This window comes from Hibiscus syriacus, unplaced genomic scaffold (genome assembly GCF_006381635.1).
Source record: "Hibiscus syriacus cultivar Baekdansim isolate YM2019G1 unplaced genomic scaffold, ASM638163v2 tig00112184_pilon, whole genome shotgun sequence".
Taxonomy (NCBI): domain Eukaryota; kingdom Viridiplantae; phylum Streptophyta; class Magnoliopsida; order Malvales; family Malvaceae; genus Hibiscus; species Hibiscus syriacus.
This window is the reverse complement of record NW_024063265.1, coordinates 254,759-277,296: the sequence shown is the minus strand read 5'-3', so window position 1 is coordinate 277,296 and position 22,538 is coordinate 254,759. Positions and strand designations below refer to the sequence as shown.

General features: G+C 32.0%; 1 protein-coding gene and 2 pseudogenes across 3 annotated transcripts; 2 read left to right on the top strand and 1 right to left on the bottom strand.

The window, feature by feature from the left end:
• Nucleotides 1–1,436: 1,436 nt before the first annotated feature.
• Nucleotides 1,437–4,279, top strand: LOC120175281 (amino acid transporter AVT6B-like). Of its 3 annotated transcripts, none has more exons than XR_005521242.1 (5): nucleotides 1,437–1,893; nucleotides 1,981–2,133; nucleotides 2,476–2,679; nucleotides 3,143–3,695; nucleotides 3,912–4,043. XR_005521242.1 is itself a non-coding variant. In XM_039181947.1 (5 exons), the coding sequence occupies exons 1-5, from the start codon at nucleotides 1,479–1,481 to the stop codon at nucleotides 4,052–4,054; spliced, it is 1,377 nt and encodes a 458-aa protein (XP_039037878.1). In that variant the 5' UTR covers nucleotides 1,438–1,478; the 3' UTR covers nucleotides 4,055–4,266. The 3 variants fall into 3 exon arrangements, 2 of the variants coding, with proteins under 2 accessions (XP_039037878.1, XP_039037879.1); XM_039181947.1 differs by having other exon boundaries at nucleotides 1,438–1,893; nucleotides 3,143–3,608; nucleotides 3,916–4,266; XM_039181948.1 differs by lacking the exon at nucleotides 1,981–2,133 and having other exon boundaries at nucleotides 1,438–1,893; nucleotides 3,143–3,608; nucleotides 3,916–4,279.
• Nucleotides 4,280–9,373: 5,094 nt separating this feature from the next.
• On the top strand, nucleotides 9,374–12,187 carry LOC120175284 (annotated as a pseudogene).
• A 1,280-nt stretch (nucleotides 12,188–13,467) lies between these two features.
• Nucleotides 13,468–16,940, bottom strand: LOC120175291 (annotated as a pseudogene).
• Between the last annotated feature and the right edge of the window lie 5,598 nt (nucleotides 16,941–22,538).

Below are 22,538 nucleotides of genomic sequence, written 5' to 3'. Positions count from 1 at the left end.
TAATCGGAATCTCGAATTCAACCTAATTCTCTCAAACTCAACTGCAGGAACTCCAAAAAAGAATGTCACACTTTGTCGCATTCAACCTTAATCCTGATAACTCATAAAAACACTCCAAACCACTATGAGTTCCAACAATGGATTCCAAAGAACCCTTGGAAAATATAAGGAGGCCAATGAGTCAATCCAATTTTCTTGCACTTTGGATGAAAATTAGATATTCTATAACAAGTCGCAACATCAAGCATTTTTTATAACACACTCATAGATGGAACAAAAAAGTAAGACAATAGCGGATCTCTTTGTCTAACTCCCCTCGCTCCACTAAAAAAACCCACAAAAATACCGTTAAAGGCAATTGAGAACCAAGGCAAAGTTAAACAAATGAGAATGCAATCTCTAAATTTCTCAGGCAACCCCAATGCCTTTAGAACCATCAACATAAACCCCCAACTAAGGCTGTCAAAAGCCTTTTACAGTTCCACTTTGAGCGTACATATGGGAGATAGTGATTTTCTTGCATACCCTGCAACCATTTCTTGAGCCAGCAGCGTGTTATCCACTATGCCAAAATATATGGGAATTGGACGACCAATTTCTTACAAATTCATATCTTGTATGAGTGCTATGGTCAAGGTCATCCCTTTGATATTAGTTGAGATATTCGGAGTAAATTTAGTACGGAATTATTCGAGAAAATTGTCAAAGATGAAGCTAATGAAAGGTTTGATGCCTTCTTTTTCCTTACCCTTACTTTTGCTGATGGTAACTCTTATGGGGGGGGGGGTGAAATTGTGAAGTGCAGGCGCTTTATATTCAAACCACAGCTTTGTAGAAAGCTAAATTGTGATGAGGGTGGAAGCAACTAATTAAAGAGCGAGCAAGAAGCCACCCGTGACGCTCCACGATAAGGATCTACAGACTCTGGTCATAGGCCATTTAAATCCACAATCAGACTAGGGTTGGCCGAAGGACAGTGTTTTATTTATGGACTCTTTAATGGTTAGTCTAGCTGTTCACAAATTGGAAGAAAAAAAAAAAGCTATCTAATTTTAAAAGTAATTTACACCGAACATACACCAATAGAATTTTGGTTTTACTATGTAAAACAAAATGCAGTTTAATATAAGAGAAGTTGCACGAAAAGAGCGGGTGTTTTTTGGTTCTTGTAACCACATTGTCACCGGAGCAGTCCCCTTTTGATCTTTATTATCTATAAAACAGGCCACACCAAAAAGAAAGGCCGTCACCGCCCTCCCTCGCTGGCTGCGTTTTATTCCATTCTATAGAAAATTTAAGGTATTTACACGTGTCGACGTTTCATTCGCCGCAATACATCCATCCCGCGTGAAGACCCTTCCAAAAGGGCCGTAGTGTATATATTATATACTATACGCCGATTGGGGACTTCATAGATTCAACTTTGAGGTCTCTTCTTCGACCTCATTCAACGGCTTTAACCACCGAACTGGTTCAAAATGACTATGCTGCCCACGCTGTCAGACCGTAAACACCGACGGAGTCCCCGAGCGGCTCTCCTCTCACAAAAGATCGGCTACCAAGAATTCGAGTCTCCCGAAGGCAGCTTCCATGGGGCGTCAATTTCTGGAGCCGTTTTCAACCTCTCGACTACAGTCGTTGGAGCCGGTATCATGGCGCTTCCAGCCACCGTCAACCAATTGGGCTTAATCCCCGGTCTAGTGGCGATCATATTCGTCTCTATGTTAACGGAATCATCCATCGATAAGATTCTCAGATTCAGTCGAGCCTCCAAATCCACCACGTATTCAGGCGTCGCCGCCGACACTTTTGGTAGGGCTGGCCGAAATATCCTTCAAGCTTGCATCGTCATCAACAACACGGGCATGCTTGTGGTTTACATGGTTATCATTGGTAAACTTTGAACACATAATTACGCATTACGGTTCGTGGAACGATTAATAGCCGTTTGATTAGCAGTGAATTTTGAATTGGTGGCAGGTGACGTGTTATCGGGGACATGGGAGTATGGGTTCCACCACATGGGAGTTTTGGAAGAATGGTTCGGCGAACATTGGTGGACTACTCGTTCGGCTGTGCTCTTGTTCACAACGCTTTTCGTTTTTGCCCCTCTCATCTCATTCAAACGCGTTGGTACTAGTCAAACTTTTCCCCACTCCCTGTACTTTTCGGACTTCTGAAAATTTAGTTCATCTTCTTTTACTTTCAAAAATTTAATCCTTCTATGTGTCTGATTGATTTAAAAATTAATGTCGAATAATATTGTTAATGGGCTTTTGTTAAATTTAAAAGCTCTGCTTTTAACTGATAACACATATAAAGTGTTGTTTAATTATAGTTTGATTTTTAAATCAAACTGGCAAAGAGACCAAATTCGTAAAATTAAAGCAGAGGGTTACATTTCAAAATTTCAAAATTTCAAAGAAAAAAGTGTTTTTTTTCTTATTTTTGATTGAATTGACTTGGTGATTGTAGATTCATTGAGGTACACATCGGCATTATCAGTTGGTTTCGCAGTGATGTTTGTGGCAATAACAGCAGGAGTTACCATTGTTAAGTTGATGGAAGGAAAAATTGGAATGCCTCGTTTAATGCCAATACTTGATAATCAAGCATCGTTTTGGAAGCTTTTCACCACTGTTCCTGTTCTAGTCACTGCTTATATATGCCATCATAATAGTAAGTCATTGCAGATCGATTGTTTCTATATTCTTTGGTACTTCCAAGTCCTGATATCATTTATTTACTATCATAATTTGGTTTTGTTTAATTGTTGGTTTAAGTTCATTTTCATACAATTTGCATGAAACTGGTTTATGTTTTAGTTTATACAAAGAACTCCGCGAAGATCAAGTGATCCATTTATGGTTCAACATTACATAGAATTACAAACATGCACTATCATTTAAGATTGTTAGTATTTTGATATTAGCTATCATATGGTGTATTCTTTGACATTTTTTGTTTATGAAACGATGAGAGATTCTGCTTATATCATTTAGTATGAGTTCCTTTGAAATAAATGTTCAAATTTTCAAGTACCCTGCACAGCTCCCATTCTTGCGTAGCTAAAGATTGTTAATTTCTTAATGTATGATTGCTTGGGATAACCCCCTTTTTTTTGTATTGGATACACTTGCAGTACTCCCAATAGAGAATGAACTGAAAGACCCTACACAGATGAAGTTGATTGTTAGAAAGTCGCTCATATTTTGCACTGCTATCTACATTGCTACTAGCTTTTTTGGAGTCCTTCTCTTTGGAGACCATATTTTGGATGATGTGCTTGCCAATTTCGATGCTGATCTCGGGATTCCATATAGTTCATTGCTTGATGATTTGATCAGGCTGAGCTATTGCCTTCACTTGATGCTTGTTTTCCCAATTGTGTTCTTCTCCCTTCGTCTCAACATAGATGGTCTGTTATTTCCGTATGCCATTCCTATTGCAATTTCTAAAAGAAGGTTCATCTCAACAACAGTTGCTCTAATGGGCTTCATCTTTGTGGGAGCCAACTTTATTCCTAGCATCTGGGATGCTTTCCAGTTCACCGGTGCAACTGCCGCAGTTTGTGTTAGTTATATCTTTCCAGCTGCCATCACTCTTCGGTGAGTAATAGTTATATAAGCACGTTTTGTTGAATATGAAGTTATCAATGGTAATGCTTGCTAAAGGGTAGAGGACTGTATGTTTATGTCAGAGTAGAATACATGAAATCTAGTAGTGAAGCTCATTGGCCCTAAATAGAGCTTCCTGGGGAAGATATTGGTATCGATATGATAGCACGAGTGAAACTAGAACCTGATCGAAGGAAATAACAAAACTTGCATTTAATAAACATGGGATTTTATCATCAACCTTGTTTGAAATGTGGTAATCAAGTAATTAACGGTTTCTAATATGCACTTTATGCAGGGACACCCATGGAATTGCAACAAAGAATGATAGACTAATATCATGGATGATGATCTTCCTTGCTGTCTCAACAAGCACAGTGGCTGTGACAAGTGACATTTATGGCCTTTTTAGTGTTGACAAAGGAGTTGTAACCTAATTCTATTGAAGGGACTGGTCCATGTCCGGTGTTACTGGATCATCGCATTGTCGGAAAGCCGAGCTGAAGCGCAAGGAAACAATCTGGGTTTCTTTCTTGAAGTTTATCCTCAAAGCTGACTTGAGAAAGGGGATCTGTTTTATACGAGCTTGTCGCGACATTTCCAACATCTCATTGAGGAATATGACCTTTACGATGTAATTCAGGTGATTTAGCTGTTTGTTCTTGATACTTTAGGAGAGTAAAATTAGGAGCAGTCTAAATATTTCATGAATATCAGGAGTGTTCAAAAAAATCTATAACCGTTAACCGTAATTGTTAACCGATATAATCGTTACATTTAATAAGTTAATTAATCGAACCATTAATGCTAAACAATATCGGTTAATCGAACCACTAAAAATTATGGTTAACGATTAAGATTAAGGTTACGAATTTTGATAAACGGTTAATTATTGATTAATAAGTTAAATTTATAATTATATTTTTCTGGGAAAATACTAATAGAATTAGAATAAATTTTAGCATTATTCCTAAAAATTTATTGAACAATCTTCAATTTTAGTTCCGTTTGTACAAAAATAACTTAATATATTTTTATTACTTTAATTTTTTATTTCTTTAAAAATACAAAAACATACTTACATAAAATAATTGTGTTAAGTGTCATACTTTATTTTATTCACTTACATGGGTAAAAGTATGTGTTAACTACTATATTTTTTTATAGTATGAAATATGAAACTTTAAAGTGTTTATGTTATTTTATTTTTGAAAAATAATTATAATATGTTAACTGCAGGTGAATTTGTAACCGAATAGTTAATAGCGTTTCTTAAAAGTTAAGCTATATTTACAAAAATCTCGTAATCGTTATAACAGTTAACCGATCGTTTAGATTAAAATATATGGTTAACCGTCCATGAATAGCATGATGAATATCACAAAATTATAGCCGTACATCAATGACTTGGTGTCTGAATTTAATCAATTGTTGACCCATGATTCATTGGTGGTCTACATTTACTCAAAACGTGTATCAGATTTGAATTACTTCGTAATCTCAAACAATCGGTCTAATGATATTGTATCTCGAGCTATAGGGAATAAAAAGTTATTTTAATTTTTTAATTTTTAATATTTATTAAATTAAAGCAATTGAAAAATAGCATTCCAATTAAGTTGGTGGGTCGCCCTCGTCTCGTATTACTCGATCTGAATTAGTCGGTCAATAAATCAGACACCAATGATTAATTTAAAAAAAAATTATAAGCAATCGGAAAATAGCATTCCAATTTAGTTGGCATTGATTATTTTTGACATTAAGTTGGCATAAGTTATTTAATTAAATTCAGGAAAATGGTAAATTATATAAAATTGTGAAGATATTAAAAATGGTACAATTTATCCAAATATTAAGATACATTTAAGAAAAAGGGAAATAGATGATGTCAAGTAAATATTATTTTTTATTAATTATTTCAATTTGAAGATAAAAAGACGATAAATAATTAAGAGCTAAAAATAAATTTTCTGAAAAATTAGAGGGTATGAATACACAGGAGATTGTGAAAAATCTGATAAATCGATATCACCTGGACAACGAAGCAGGTGACGTTATGAGAAAGGAGAAATAAAGTCATTTTCGAGCCAAAGATGATAGAAAATGAATCTAGTTTAGAGAAAGCGAAGAAGATGATTACTAGTGCAAGAAATACATTAACCCTTATTCATGACCTCATGCAGAAACATTGTTTAGAGAGATGACAGTCACCAGAAGCTCCATGCTGCAAAATTGACTCCGATGGTGCACGGAGAACCACCTCAGGTGATGATACATGCGGAGGAGGTATAAGGGATTACAAGTAGGGGTGCTAAAAACACTCGACCCGTCGATCAGGTTAAAAAATATCGCTTATTTATAATAAAAATATATGATTTCGTGGGTTGGGTATTTGACATGTTATTTTTCTCAGGTTTTAGGGTCAGGCCTGATCACAAAATATCCTTTAATCGGGTACATGTCGAACAAGTATCCAATTTCTTAAATATTTTTTTTATTTCCAATTCCTAAATTATTTTACCCTAACGTTTTAAATTTCTAATTTTTTAAAACTATTTAACCATATCATTCTAAATTATTAATTTCTTAAATTATTTCAACCCTGACGATCTAAATTATTTCTCAAATATTTCTTTTAACTTCAAAATATTTTAAATTTAATTGGTTTTCTTTAATTTTATTTTTAACAAGTTTTATATTTAATTATGTAATTAATTTTTTTTTAAATTTTATGAGTGGATTCAGTATTATAGACTTTTAAATTTTATATCTTTTATGTAACTCTTTTTAGAAAAATAATATAATTAAAAAAATAAAAAAATGAATCGATACTCATGATCCAAAAATACAAGTACTCGAATTTTATGTATATCCGACTTACGGATATCCAAACTTAATGAACTAGGAAACAAGCTGATATTTTAATACCCGAAAATTTCGGATACCTAATTTTGACCACCCTAATTACAAGGGTCACTAGATAATGGGGTTTGCCATATATATATATATATATATATATATATATATGTCACTTGAAGTCGAGCTTCAGGGAATATATAAGGGCCTCCAGGTTGCGAGGAAGTTGGGAACGATTTATACCTAGCTCGAGATTGGATTGTGCAAATTAAGCACACAACGAGGAACACCAATATGGTCCTTGCTAAACATGCATGGTCACCCCCGTAGGGTTTGTATGAACTCATACAATCTCTTAAAAAGATAGTACCGAGCAGGATCATAACTGAGCCTGGGCAGATGGGCCCAAAATTTAGTCTATATATAATTGAAAAGAGAATAAATTATTTATTTAATCACTATCTATTTATTTCATTTCTTTTTTGTCAACAAATTATTAGCATTATTTTTCAAAATTATTGCTATGTCATATTTTATTTTTGTTTTGGCGATCCCATCATTAATTAATGGCGATGCTTACACGGAATTGATTATTTTTTAAAATTTTCATGTAATTTTTCTTTTATTATTTTTTATAAGATAGAGATGATTAGAATGAATTTTGATCCTCTTTTATGTTTATTTTGAGTATTTAATATTTTTTTATATTTTTTATTTGAAATTTTTTGTACTTGTTAGATAGTTTGTTGAGCGTTAAAAAAAATACAATTTACAAATAAATTAATTTATTTTTCTCCCTCTTACAATTCAAATTTGAGTTTTTTCTTTAAATAATATGAGGTAAGTTCAAAGATAAATCTTAATCCTTTGACATTGAAAGTTTGTACCAACATTTCTGATGCTCAAACATGAGACCTCAAGAAATAACTACAATTTATTTACCATTAAAGTAACTGAGATTCTTGCAATTAAACTTTAAGTTATTCAAATTTTCTAATTGAATTATTTGAATTATTTACATTTTAAAGTTCGAATCCAATTAAATTTTACACCTCAAGTAAATCAGGTAAACTAAATAATAAATTAGTATAAATACTCCTTAAATCCTTATTAAATTTTAAAAATATACAAATCGGTTCCCCTCTCTCTCTCTCTATATATGTTATTTTTTCCAAAATAATAAATTCAACGTCTTAGATAAATAGATTATCAAATCAGATTTATCATATACTAAAAGATTTTATTTTTGTCTTATTTTAGTCTGTGAGAATTTTAAATAAATATGATTTTAAATTTATTTATTTATCTTAATTTATAATGTATATTTTTAACGATATCTCAATCTATATATATATTTTTTAAAAATTAACTCAGTCTATATTTTATTTCATTTGATTCAATTAGTAAATAAATTAAATTAAAAAAATTATATATAAGTATATAACTCATCAATTTAAATAACTCGTAATATTTTTCCCAATTAAATCAAAGCTCCCACCTATCCCTATCGGGTTGTAAAAAAGAATAAAATTATATTCATGTTCATTTGTTTATTTTTATATGTGTTCATGTTCGACATGTTCATTCAAAGTTTTAATATTATATTTGTGTTTATTTATTTATTTTTGAAGATGTTCGTGTTCGTTTATTTATTGTTCGCAAATATGTTCATTTAATGTACGCAAATATATTCTTTTATATGTTCGCGTAGGTGTTCGTTTATTCGTTCACAAACATGTTCATTTAGCAATAACGAACATGTTCGTTTATATGTTCAATTTTTAGTTTTCCTTCTCATTAGCAAATTAAAAAAATAGTAAATTACGTCACTAGTGCTTAAACTTCTTAAAATTCACAGTTTAAATTTCAACTTTTATCACATGTTTAATTTAGTTCTATTTTATAACTTAAACTTTATTTGAATTTTTTTAGTCGAGTCGAATTTATGAAATTTGAGTCAAGTTGTTTAAGTTTCTATTTAAATTTAATTTGTAAATATTTATAATATTCTAATACTATTAAATTCCAATTTAAACGGTTTTCTATAATCATATACAATATACATATATTTTTTATATGTAATATGTATCATGTAGAGTTAAGATACTCGATTTAAACTTAAAAATCAATTCATTAATTACAAAAATTTTTGAGTTTTCGAATTTTATTTTACAAATCAATTTAAATTTAATTTTTTTTAAATCGAATCAAATTTATAAAATTACAAATTAAATTTAATTAATCAAATATAAAAAATGTAACTTTTTTTAAATCAAGTTAAGAGTTTTGTGGTCGCAACCATCAGCCCCTTTAAATTTATCCCAGCCAATGAAACTAGGAAATTCCAATTAAGGACATTTTCAATTTAACTAGTTACTGCAGTAAAAATAGGGGACTTGTTGCTATTCTAATCCTATCCGTGGGGGATATTAATTAACGCCCATTACTCGTAACCTTTTTCAATTATCCTGTCAGAAACAAAATAATAAAGAAAGTTTTACAGGCGGTGAAAAATCTCTTCGTTTTTACCGTACTGTAAAATTTCATCCATTTTTTTTTTCAAATTTAGAGTCTTAGGGTTCACAGTATTTGTTACAGTTTAATGCCGTTGCTGATAATTATCTAAATTTAAATCAGTTGGAGAAAAAGAGAGAGAGGAGGAGGGAAGAAAGAAACCCAAAAAAATACAAAATCCGACATTGTACGAACAACACAAAGTTCTGGTTTTTTGTTTTGTTTTTGTTAAGATTTTATTGGTGAAATTATGAACATAATCCTCTGTATAAGTTTGTCAGTGGCAATGGCGTCTCCTTTACCAAGCTTAGAAGCGTCTATCCGAAACCCAAAGTGCCTCTTCGAACAAACTTTTCCTCCTTCGTTTATCATCTCATAATATCGTTAAATTTTTAGCCTTTTTTTTTTTTAAATTTGATCCCACATTTTCGCTTTTCGACAATGGCGCCGTGGTGGGGGAAGGGCAGCCATAAAGGAACCTCGGTGGTTGTCAAAATGGAAAACCCGGACTGGTCTATGGTGGAACTCGAAGCTCCATCGAAAGACCATTTCCTCATCGCCAACTCACCCACAAGTCCACGAGAAAAAGGGCGCGGCAAAAACGTCAAGCAACTCATTTGGGTCCTCCTCTTAAAAGCGCACCGTGCCGCCAGTTTCCTAACCTCCATTGGCTCCACACTGGTCAGCCTCGGCTCAGTCGTCCGTTGCCGGGTCGCCTCCGGACGAACCGACGAAAACAGAACCGTTAGAACCGATTTCTATAACTCCATTAGACGGTTTCTGGGGTTATCATTATTGCTATTGGGTTTCGAAATTGCCGCGTATTTCAAAGTTTCGCATTTCGGTACCCCGCACCATCATTTACAATATATCCTCACGTTTCTCCTTGGTGTTAAAGACGTATTGGATTGGTCGTATGCCGGTTTGGTTTTGATTGGGGTCGATTATCTCTCCCCTCCTCTTCAGTTTCTCGCCAATGTTTGCATCATTCTCTTCCTTGTACAAAGCTTGGATCGATTAATTCTCTGTTTGGGTTGTTTTTGGATCCGGTTCAAGAAAATCAAACCAATCCCCAAGCATGAAGATGTTGCAGATCTTGAATTTGGGGCAGACACTTTCTTCCCTATGGTTCTCATTCAGATCCCTATGTGTAATGAGAGAGAGGTAAACCCAAAAGAATCCCATTGTTTAATTATGACTTAAATTTAAAATTTCAAAACTTTTGTTTGCAGGTTTACCAACAATCTCTAGCTGCAGTTTGTGGTTTGGAGTGGCCAAAGTCGAAGATTTTGATTCAGGTTTTGGATGATTCCGATGATCCAATGACTCAGTTGCTTATTAAAGAGGAAGTGCATAAATGGCAACAAGTAGGTGCCCAAATTCTGTATCGGCACCGTGTGATTAGAGATGGCTATAAAGCTGGTAATCTTAAGTCTGCCATGAGTTGTAGCTACGTTAAAGACTACGAATATGTTGCCATTTTTGATGCCGATTTCCAGCCTGCCCCGATTTCCTCAAACGAACCATCCCCCATTTCAAGGTAACTGGATATAACGGCTTTTGATTGTGATCTGGTTGAAGTGAAATCTTGTTTTTGGTTATATATGTTGCAGGATAATGAGGAATTAGGATTGGTTCAGGCAAGATGGTCTTTTGTGAACAAGGATGAGAACTTGCTAACAAGATTGCAAAACATAAATTTGTCATTTCATTTTGAGGTAGAACAACAAGTGAATAGCGTTTTCTTTAATTTCTTCGGATTTAATGGGACTGCTGGAGTGTGGAGGATTAAGGCTTTGGAGGAATCCGGTGGTTGGTTGGAGAGGACTACGGTTGAAGACATGGATATCGCCGTTCGAGCTCATCTTCGAGGATGGAAGTTCATCTTCCTCAATGATGTTAAGGTATAACTCTAGTTTAATCGATAATGTCAGTTGTCGAGTTTATCTGCTGTTCGCTTTCTTGATCGGTAGTCAATGTTTTTGGTCTTTTATTATCTTTTTCAGTGTCCGTGTGAACTTCCTGAATCTTATGAAGCTTATAGAAAACAACAGCATAGATGGCACTCTGGACCAATGCAGTTGTTCCGCCTCTGTTTGCCCGATATTATCCATGCCAAGGTGAGTACATTTTCGAACCCCTCTTTGCTTAAACCAGTGATAATGAACTTTGTTCTTATTTTGTATTTTGATTGGTGCAGATTAGTGTGTGGAAGAAATTCAATATGATCTTTCTGTTCTTCCTGCTTAGAAAACTGATCCTGCCGTTTTATTCTTTCACTCTTTTCTGCATAATTCTCCCCATGACTATGTTCGTTCCAAAGGCGGAGCTTCCGGCATGGGTTGTCTGTTACATCCCTGCTATAATGTCATTCCTCAACATCCTTCCAGCCCCAAAATCGTTCCCATTCATTGTTCCATACCTTCTTTTCGAGAATACCTTGTCAGTGACCAAGTTCAAGGCCATGATCTCTGGACTTTTCCAACTTGGTAGTGCATATGAGTGGATTGTTACGAAAAAATCTGGCCGATCATCTGAAGGTGATATTGTCTCCCTGGTTGAGAAAGAGTCGCGTGGGGGATCCGAACCCGATCTCGATGAAACCAATGCAAATCTTCAGCAAGAACCAATGACTAGGAAAACGAAGCATAATAGGATATACACAAAGGAGTTAGCTCTTGCATTCCTTCTTCTGACGGCTTCAGCTAGGAGCCTCCTATCTGCACAGGGTGTCCATTTTTATTTCTTGCTATTTCAAGGGATATCGTTCCTTCTGGTTGGTCTGGACTTGATTGGTGAGTAGGTATAAGGGTCAGAGTCGGACAACGCGAATCACATGAACACAACTGACTTCGGTTGGCACCGAATCTGTGTATCGTTCCAAAACAAAATTTTTGCAGTAGATTCGAAGCACTTAGAACACTTCTCATTATCTTTATACGACCTTAGACGCTTGGTTCTGATTCCCACCCGAAAATACGAGAAGAAATCGTGTTACATGGACGGAAGAATGGCCGGAACTTTGACATAGGCACGTGTGAAAATGGTGATAATATTCAATACATGTAAGGGTATTCTGCCTTTTGCTTTTCTGTGAATTCTTTTGTAAGATAAAAGAGAGGAATTTAACTGCCATTTAAGGGCAGGGTAGAACACTGATCCCTTTTCCTTCAATTACTAATTTTCATGAGGATGGTACTTCAAAGCTAATGTTCATTTCTGTAAACTGTAACCACTTTTTGTTGTAATATTTATACAATCTAACCTTTTGCTCCACCAAATCCTGGGAAAGTAAACACACTCACACTGGTAAGAAAACTTGGGACTTTAGTAATTCTTGTTTGCATTTTTCATAATTATCATGTATGTGTTCTATATTAAAATTTTCACATATATAATCACCCATCTTACTTGGATATTTGATATGTATATATATATAAAGAATAATTTGAATTTTACTATCATAGTGCAACATATGTTGTTTTGTAGGATATATGTGTTGTCAATTGATTAAGAAAATTCTCAATAAATTATATTTGATGATCACTCTAATATATATATATGATTATATTTTAAATATAAGTATGAATTGAGATGTAAAAATGTTGTTTTTAAATAAAAAAAATTTGGCTCCGTATTTTGACAGTTTTGGGATTTATATTTAGATTCCTTCGATCTCTCTTTCATTTTAGTTAACTTGTACTAAATTTGAATCATATGCTGCTAAATCATCGTAGAATACCTATGTTCTTTCAACTTTTCTTTTTGATAACAAGGTTTTTTTTTTCAATTTAGCCTTTGAACTTTTTCATGAAGAATTTTCTTATTTTTTTATATCATTCATTTTAAGTCTGTTTTTTTGCCCAAATTTAAACCACATGCCCTTATATCATATCACTATAGAATACCTATGTAACTTCAATTCAAATTTTTTAGTAAAAATGTACTCTTCTTTTTATTTAGTCCCTTAACTTTACATTTTACTCAATTTGATCTTTTGATTACAAATTCTTTCTTCTCATCATTCTTTGACTCCTTTATACTATCATTAATATGTTATCCTAAAAATTCATTCTTCAAAATATAACATTAGATATAAATTTTATAATTTTAGATTGTATTTGATATATTAAATAATATTATGAAAAGAATACGTAGAATTATATATATTATGCTTAGAGAAAGTTAAAAGATTGGAACCAACTCGACTCTAAAAAAATTCAAGTTAAATTTGAGTCATAAAATACTACTCGTTAACTTTAATAACTCATAATTTTTTGACTGACTCAATCGAATACTCACCCTAAGGTATAGATATTAAATCCATAAAAAATACATCGCACAAGGACCTTCTATACAAGTGGAATATTCATTATCCGATGAAAGTGCTACAAACGAAACTGTTCTTTTATATATAGACTACTGATAGGTTCAGATAATAGCAAAGCAAAATTAAATTAAATTAAATTTAGAAAGTTTATCCAACCTACAAGATAATCTTCTTAACACAGTTTTCCAATCTTTCACACAAAAATACCAATAAAAAATCAAAATTCCATCAACCAAACTCTTGCTTACTTCTCTAAATATACATGACTTGCAATTCTAACAACAAACAGTTGGAAAAATAACCCATACAGCTGAAATAATTCTGGGTTCTCCTTGCAATTCTATTTTCTTTTCTATATGAGAGCTTTTCTGCATTCTACTTGAAACATTTGAAATACTTGGATAGAAGGAACTAAGCTTTTTTTTCTTCTTATGTTAGTTTCTTCCATGTATCACATCTCCGGTTTTAATCGACCTGTTGAACAATGTTGTGAGGCTTAAGGATAGATAATGGAAAACCGGGTTAGAGAATGTAACTATATTCACTTTGATGAATACCATTTGGTCCAAAATCGTCCATGTTCGAACTGGAATAAAATCCCATTTGAAAAAGATTTTGCAGCTCATTGTCTAGCATGGTCTGCTGATAGAGGGAGTAGTGCTAGAATCAGTATTCTATTGAGCAAGTGGTTAGAAAAGAATGATGCTTTGACATCCCTTTCAATACCTGAGGCAAGGGAGGGAATTGCGGATTTGTATTCGGGATGCCTGAAGTTGTTCTGGGAAAGATGCCAGGGGAGAAAGCGTGAGAGGGGTTCATCCCTAGACCAAATCCGACAGCTGCAGCACTTCCACTTCGTGTACGAAGAATCTGTATAGGAGGGAAAGGATTCATGCTGCATCCTATATATCAAATCGTAATTGATTGTATAATTTCTCGGATACATATGGAAGCATAACTTACATCTTTGGATAAAATTCTGTCTATATCAAGGTTTAGCTCTGGGTTGACAGTGGAGAGTTTCATAGATAAAAACTGCATTGCAAAAAGAAGTTAAATACAGCATTGAAATTTAGTATACTATGACCCAAGCAACAATGTCAAGCACTGATTCAAATATACATCATTGAAATCCATTAACGTTTTTAAATATGGGATAGTTCTTGAAATAAACATAGGTATGATACTGCAAAAACTGTAATCTAAAGTCCTGGAGTTCGTATTTCGTTACAAGCGGAATGCAAGATAAAGTTGCCATAAAAAGAAGTGATCAACTCATAAAAGTTTCAGTCAAGGATGAGATATACATTTCCATATCTTATTGAGGAACGGCAAAATTAAGCAGATTTTCCGAACAAAAGTTTGCAATAGATTTTGATTCGAAGTTCTCGTTTAGCTACTTGATTGCATTAGTGTAGACGAAAGAATTATACCTCAATAACATCAAAGGGAGCTCAAGTGCATGATAATTTTAAATCTAAAGGATCAATACTTGGTTCCATAGTATCATACCTCAACCTGCTGTTGCAATGACTGGACATAGTTGATAATCTCATCAAGCATTACAGCTTTCCCTGTAATCTAACACAATGAAACCACTACAAATAAACAAGATTCCCTTTCGTTTTGAAAGATCTTAATGTTATGCAATGGATTTGGGACGAGTTTTCGAAATATTTGGAAAATCATATTCGCATACCCTTGTATGAATGTGTCAAAGAAACACAGATATCATGCAACCTCTGCTTACCTTATTGCATCCGGGTACGATTTCTTGAAGCAATCTCATTCTCTCACTTATCTTCTCCCTTCTCACCTGCAAACATGAAAATTCCCAGATTCATTAGGAAGCTAAGAACACAAATATGTTCCTTCGATATCGAAACAGGAAGTTACCCTTTCTGCCAGGCTATGACTATTTGTAGCCTGACCCCTTCTGGCTCTCACATGGATGTAATTCTCTTTAGGTGCTTCTCCGGATTGTGAACCGTCTTTATCTTGTTTAGCAGCTTGCTTACCACGTGAATCACCACCTGTTCTCTGTTTCTTCCTTTCCTGTTCTTTCGGACCATCGCAGCCCTCACTAGACAGATCTATTGGAGGCTCTTCATCACCATTCTAACGCAAATAACAAAGCCGAATTAACATGTCTATGGTGTCATAGTTTATCATATTGCTTCATTTTTTGACACTATTGTAAACATAGATTCATAGCAACAAATATACCTTGCTTGGTCTTAACGGAGGTCGGATTCAGGAGCTCGTTTTCGGATGTTTCCATTAGGCAAAGAGCCCACGAGCGCTTCTTCTAAGATTCGGTGCTCATCAAGAGATCGAAAACCATTTGTCAAACCCCTTTCATTGCCACCCTTGGCGTTTAGAGCATAATTCGAGGGGAACCTGCTGTTGGCGATTTGGTTGTATTGCGGTAGGCCGAAGGGACCAGCCATTTGAGACAAATTTCCACAATCAAAGCCGGAAAGCTTCGGCACAAGCTCAACAAAGCTCGGATGGGATTGATACTGGGAAACATGGGAAGTCCCATTAATTCCCTGATTTTCCATTACAAGATGGTGATGGGAAGCCATTGAAGAACCTCCAAAGCTTTCACTTTGTGGAACATTGGATCCCAACCAGAACCGAGGAAAGGATCCGATGTATTTGAAGGCTTGTTGAACATGGATATTGAACTCATTGCCAATCCAATATCATCACCATTTTCACTAGCCATTTCCCAAGATTCCAAATCTAAAAAGAAAACCCAAATTTTAAGGAAACTCAAGTTGGTTTGACCAAATTTAGTTTGGGGGATATCTTGCAGACTGAACAAGGAACAAATAACAATGGCAGCTTTATAGAACTGAGAGAATGTTAAAGTAAAAGAAACCTCTCATCGTAGCATCTAGGAGAAACAAAGTGAAAAGTAGAAACCCAATGCATCTGGCACAAAAAATCTCAATAAAGACCAACTATTTACCTCTTGTTCCAATAAACCCTAGGATCAAATCTACTCTGCTGTAAGGCAAAAGAAAGAAAGGAAAATTCTTTCCACAGGACAAGAAACTGAACCTTTCAGAGCATAAAGTGGAACATTGACAAACAATGGCATTAGCTAAGTAACACCTTGCCAGTGTAACAAAAAAAGAAAGCAGATTCCCTTTGTATTCCTTTTAGCTTAGAGAAGAACAATAATTTTTTTTTCAGGATCAATTCGTATAGAATGAAAAGAAATCTCTAACAAAGAAAGCAACCAAATGTTTTGCAAGTTTTGAATTAACCCCAGAAAAGGGATTTTGAGAAATGGGTGTTCCAAAGAATGACCAAAAAGCATCAAATTCTAACTTGAATTATGCAACAACTGAAATGAAGCATGGTGTCAATCACAGTCCCCCTAAATTGGATGTTTGATAGTACCTCTAAAAGCATCAAATGCTAAAGCTTTTTCAAGTTGTGTAACAAGAAACCAAATTCACCAATTTGGAACTAGCACAAAAACACCAAAAGAAGCATCAAATTCCAACCCTTTTATGCTTTACACCCTAAGAAATGCAACTGAGCTATAAGGCTAGAGAGAGAAAGCACATAAGAAAGAAGGAAAGAAAAAATATTGAAACTTGAAAAAGTTGGAGGTGACACGTATGAATGTATGTTTTTAAAGCTCTTTTTCCTAAATTAGTGCATACACTGAGTAAATTACAAATATAATTACCTAAATAAATAGTTTGTTAGTGACATTACACATTTAGTTTACATTTCCATTTTTTTTCTTTTTTACTGACATTTTGCCAACTACTGTTCTGATTAAACAACAGGCCTTTCTTTGCTGTTACACACTTATGTCTCTCTCACTTGCTATCTAACCCCTCATTTTTCATTTCTTTTCAGAAAACTCTCAATTATAAACCTAAGCTTCATCATTCTCCATGGACCATTTTCCTTTTCCCATCATTTGCTTCACATTGTCCCAACAAAAATATGCCTTCTACACCATCCTATCCATTATCATCTTTTTAGAAAAATCATCTTTTGCATGCATCTATGGGTCAAAGATACTATTTTTGCTTGATGGGTTGCCAGTGTGACAGATGTCTAGTCTCCATTGGAGAAGAAAAGGTAACATTGGAGCATAATACGAATTTCCCATGTTTTTGACATAATTTTTAATTGATTAATGAATTAATTAATCCTCTTTGGAACATAAAGAATAATGGAATCTAATCATCAATTTCAGCTTATTATCCTGGTACGGTTTTCCAGCTCTAGCTGTCACACTAATTAAAAATAAAGGTAAACGACAAGTTTGGTACACCAACTATTACTTTTATTCTATTTTGGTCACCCAACTATTATTTTTTTCAAAATCATACCCAACATTACGTTTTGATTTCATTTTGATCAGCCACCGTTAAAAAATAATAGAACTATTGATGTGACTTTTTAAAAAAAATCAATAATGAGGTAATTAAAAGAATATAACCAAATAAATCAAAACGTAAGGTTAAATATAATTTTAAAACAAAAAATAGTTAAGTGACCAAAATAGAATAAAAGTGAGTTAAATACTAAACGTGTAATTACCCTAGAAAACAAAGCAACTCAACTAATCAACCTCGTCAAACTCAGATTATTTGCGATATCAACGGCTGATTTTGCTTAGAAATCCATGATTGGTGAAGTGAACTTATCAAGTGTAGAACTGAATTTCGCATGAAATATGCTGTGATTTTTTGATTTGATATTTGATGTGATTTTTTTCAACCCTTTGATGTGGAAAGGGGACCCCACTAAATATGGGATGGTATGATTGAGATGGTTCACCTAACTTATCATTGTGGGTATTCACACCAAATCATTCTTTTACGAGTGTCTTGTACAAGTGTTTAGGAGTTAAGCAGATCTTGTTAATGTATATGATTAATATATTTTATACTTATTTCAATTTAACTTAATATAAAATATGAGTTTTGATTTTATTTAAGCTTGTTTAGGTTTATAAATGGTTAATTTGAGTTTTTTTTTTGTCTTTCCATGTTATTTTTTTTAAAAAATATTTACTTTATTTGAATATTTAGTAATTTTATATATTAGCAAAAAAATATTTAGTAATTTTATATATCTTTTATTTTATTAAAATTATCTTTCACTCTGTTAATTTAATTATTTAATATTTATATTGATTTAATTAAAATGTGTATTTATCTTTATTCCTTGAATATTTTAATTTAATTAAACACAGTTTTCTCTTTTTAAAACAATTCTTGAAATACAGATAAATACACATCTTAGTATCTGTATTTGATTTAAAATTTAATATTTAAATTTTTTCAATTACATACTTAAATTTTAAATTTTGTTATACAAATTATCACAAGTACACGTTACTAAATTTTTTAGGTTTAAAGTTTAACTTGGTACATGAATTTAAGTTCTTATTTTATAATTGTTATGATAGTTTGACGTTTCTCATTTTCTTGTTAAGTTCATCACATATTCACGATTCTTCTTTTAATCAATAAAATTTGACGATCTCTAATAGCTAGATCCTCTTTTGGGTTGTTTGTCAATGTATTTAAAACGTTCGCAAAGTAATCTGTCAGATTAATTCTCTCAATCTTCATGCTACATCAATATTGTATCTAGGTTCGACTAAAAACACAAAAATTATTAATAGTTGCTAGGTTTTTGTGAAAGATGAAACATGTATTTAAGGGAATGTTTTTTATTTTATTTTTCTTCACACTCTTTGAGTTTCCATGTTAAAATTGTGCTATCTTTGGTGTATCTTACCTTTTTGTTTAATAAAAAATTAGTGTTATTTAAAAAATTAAAAAAAAAAAAAGAGTTAAGGTGTAATTTACATTCTATATAACTTAATATAATTTCAATTTTTATATTGGTAGAAAAACTTCACTTATTAAAAATTACATCATAAACTTTTTAATTTAATAAAATTATATTATTATTATTATTATTCAATTAAGTCATTTATATTAATATTGTTAAACAATTTTTAACATAAGAATTGAATTAACACTTTTATTTGATATGTTTTTATATTTTATAATAAAAAACTATTTAATTAATAACTTAAATATTTTTAAGAATTTCTAAAACCTAAAATTTCTAATTTATACGGTGAATTTTCATAAAATTATAAAAAGTTTTGTTTGGTAACTACGAAAATGTCTGAAAATAAAACAATCTCACTTCAATTTCTCGTATTTTTCCCACTTTTTGAAGAAAAAAAGATTATTGTATTTTTCTAAATATATATTATCTTATAATAACCTTATACTATTATATATATATATATATATATATATATATATATATATATTAATTCGTTTTTTTAGTCTCGTATATGTTTAAATGTTCGTAAGTTTTACTTTTATTATTCATATTTTCTGGTATAGTTTCTTATTCAGTTCAAAATTCGTTAGTGCTCTTTTTATTAGACGTATGTATTACATTGAGTTTTAGTTTTATTTCATAAGTTAATATCTTTTTCTTTTTTACTTTGTATTCTCACCCCAAAAGAAATCTATATGTTTTTAACTTTTTTAATAACTTTTCAGATATGTTAAATTTTAGTAACAACAAATTTTTAATTCTTATTTTTTAGGTTTGGTTTCATTTATGCATCAAATGTAAAGACTTGCAATTTTTTTAATCAATATTTCATACTTCTTTGCAAATTTTTATAACTATTTATTAATTTATTGCTGTATAGTTTATGATATTGTTCAAAGTTTGTTGTTGTTCATTTTATTAGCTAAGGTTGTTAATTTGTTTCAATTTTGTTCAAGTAAGTACATTCGAACGATTGGTTAAGTTGCTAAAATTTTTTCTCTTGTATCCTCTTAGGTTAGGGTTTTAGACATTAAGAGAATTGTTATATTTTCACCTAGAGTTCGCTATTCTTTTTCTCTCTAAGTATGATTATGACTGTCAACATGTGTTGGTACAATTGGTTGATATTTAAGAATTTGATCTTGTAAAGCCAAGTTTGAATCCTACCACCATCACTCTTGGTGGACAATCTGTAAATTTCTATGTAAATTCCAATTAGATTTTAGGTATGTTCTGACCCTGGACTGGGGGGCCACCCCTAACCTAAACTTTTATGCACAAAAAAAATTATGATTAAATTTAGAATTTGCCAAAAAAACAAAAGCTCCGAAATGTTAAAATAATTTTCTTTTATTATGCAAAATTAGTATACTTTTATTATTATCCATAATTAATAATATTTAAATACTCTTTCACCTATTTACATTGGATTAATATTTCAATATTATCTAGATATTATAATATCTTATATGTCCATTTATATTTGAATTTAAAACACATTTTAAAATTAAATTTACATTTAGTCTTGTAAAATTAATTTACTCAATCTCCTTGTGTATGTATTCTTCTACGGAAAATTTTACTATTATCATTCCATTTTAAAAATGTTTTTATAATTTTAATATATATATATATATGTGTGTGCGTGAATGTGTGAAAGAACAGATATTTTTTTGGATTATTCTTAAAATATTAAAAATATATCAAAAATAATTTTTTTATTATAATTAAGCAACCAAAAGAGATATAATGCATTAAGTGAATTTGAGTATCTTCCTTAAATTTATCATTTTAGTTATTTTTATAAATATTTATTTTAGTCTTTATATTTTACTTTTTTTGATTTAATCTTAAAAATATTTATATAAAATTATTCAAACAAAATCACTTGTTGTTATTGACAACTTATTAAAATTGACTTCAAATGCCAACAACTTCTACAAATACACATTTTTACTCATTTAGTAGCATATATAATAAGATTGTGACCCAAGAACACCTTGTACAGGGCTGAAATAAGGGTTGTGCCATAACATGAGAGGTCGTTTCCATGGAGCAATCTCATTATAAAAACACGTTTTTTCTCATTGAAAAGTGAAAAAGTCTGATGAAAACTATAAGTAGAGGTTTTGGGAGGCTCAAAGGCAGGTGGTGGTCCTTAGTCGGTCACCATGATTAGGACCAAAGACAGCTGATGTTTTTCACGTTACCAGGCCATGATTTGCCTTGTTCAGTTGCATTTTTATTTTAGGAAATCTTTCTTTCCTTTCATATTCAAATATTTGGTCACATGAAAAAACATGACAATAAAAGTTTCAGGCAATAGTGGATGAAATGAATAGCAACTTTCTTATGTGTAAATTTCATTTTTCACAAATATTATTGAGGGTGAGCACATATATATTAACAATACAAATTTTTTGTGTGGAATCAAAATAAACAAAATTTCATGATAAACATAATTAATAAAATAAATATATATTCAAAAAGAATTTATATTCAGTGTTTACCTCACTAAGACATGGATCCGTCAATGTCCATGAAAGGATAAATTTACATAATCGAAGATCCTAATCTTGGGTTGATTACTCAAGACAAGATGATTACAAATAAGGTATTCCCACATTATTGAGTGCAAGAGGTTGGGTCTACGAATTTTGGGTTTACAACAAAGCTAATAAGGGTTTGTAGGACTAAACATGTTGCATGAAAAGAAAAAGTAAGTAGTGTTTCTCATTTTGATATTCCTGCAGGGAGACTATGTTGTTGGATAGTTTTTCAAAAGGAAAATCTTGGAGAGCTTGAATAAGCCCAATTACAAGGTTAAGTTGCCCTTTGAGACAATGGGATTCTCTCCATGTAGAGCTTTATCTTACATGGTTGTAAACGAGTGGAGTTAAATTTGAGTATATTTGAATTTGACTTGATTCGAAAAGTTTAAAGTTGGTTTCGACATGACTTGAAAGTTTACGAGTTTAAAATTGTCAAGCTCGACAAGAACTCAAAATAAAAAATTGAAGCTCGACTCGAAAGATCACGAGTTTAAAATTTTCAAGTTCAACTCAAAATTCAAAATTGAAACTTGACTCAAGCTCTAAAAAAACTTGAATTTGAAATATTCTCAGACTTAGTTCAATTAAAGCTTGAACTCGAATTTGAAATTGAACCTTAAATACATGAAAGCTTTATATTTTATTTAAAAAATAATAACCTATATATATTAATATTATTTCTAATTTAATTTTAAAAATTATTATTTATTTTTAATTGCTTGTGAGCTTTCCGAGTCAGATATCAAATAACTCACTTTGATTATTTAAAAACTCGAGTAAAATTCAAATTAGAATCTATTCGATTCAAATATTGATTAA

Bases quoted from the DNA above. Each gene is read 5' to 3' on its own strand.
- LOC120175281 (XM_039181947.1), top strand. From the start codon at position 1,479: ATGACTATGCTGCCCACGCTGTCAGACCGTAAACACCGACGGAGTCCC. The intron at 2,680-3,142 runs GTAAGTCATTGC...ATACACTTGCAG, and splicing joins TTATATATGCCATCATAATA to TACTCCCAATAGAGAATGAA. The intron at 3,609-3,915 runs GTGAGTAATAGT...CACTTTATGCAG, and splicing joins CCAGCTGCCATCACTCTTCG to GGACACCCATGGAATTGCAA.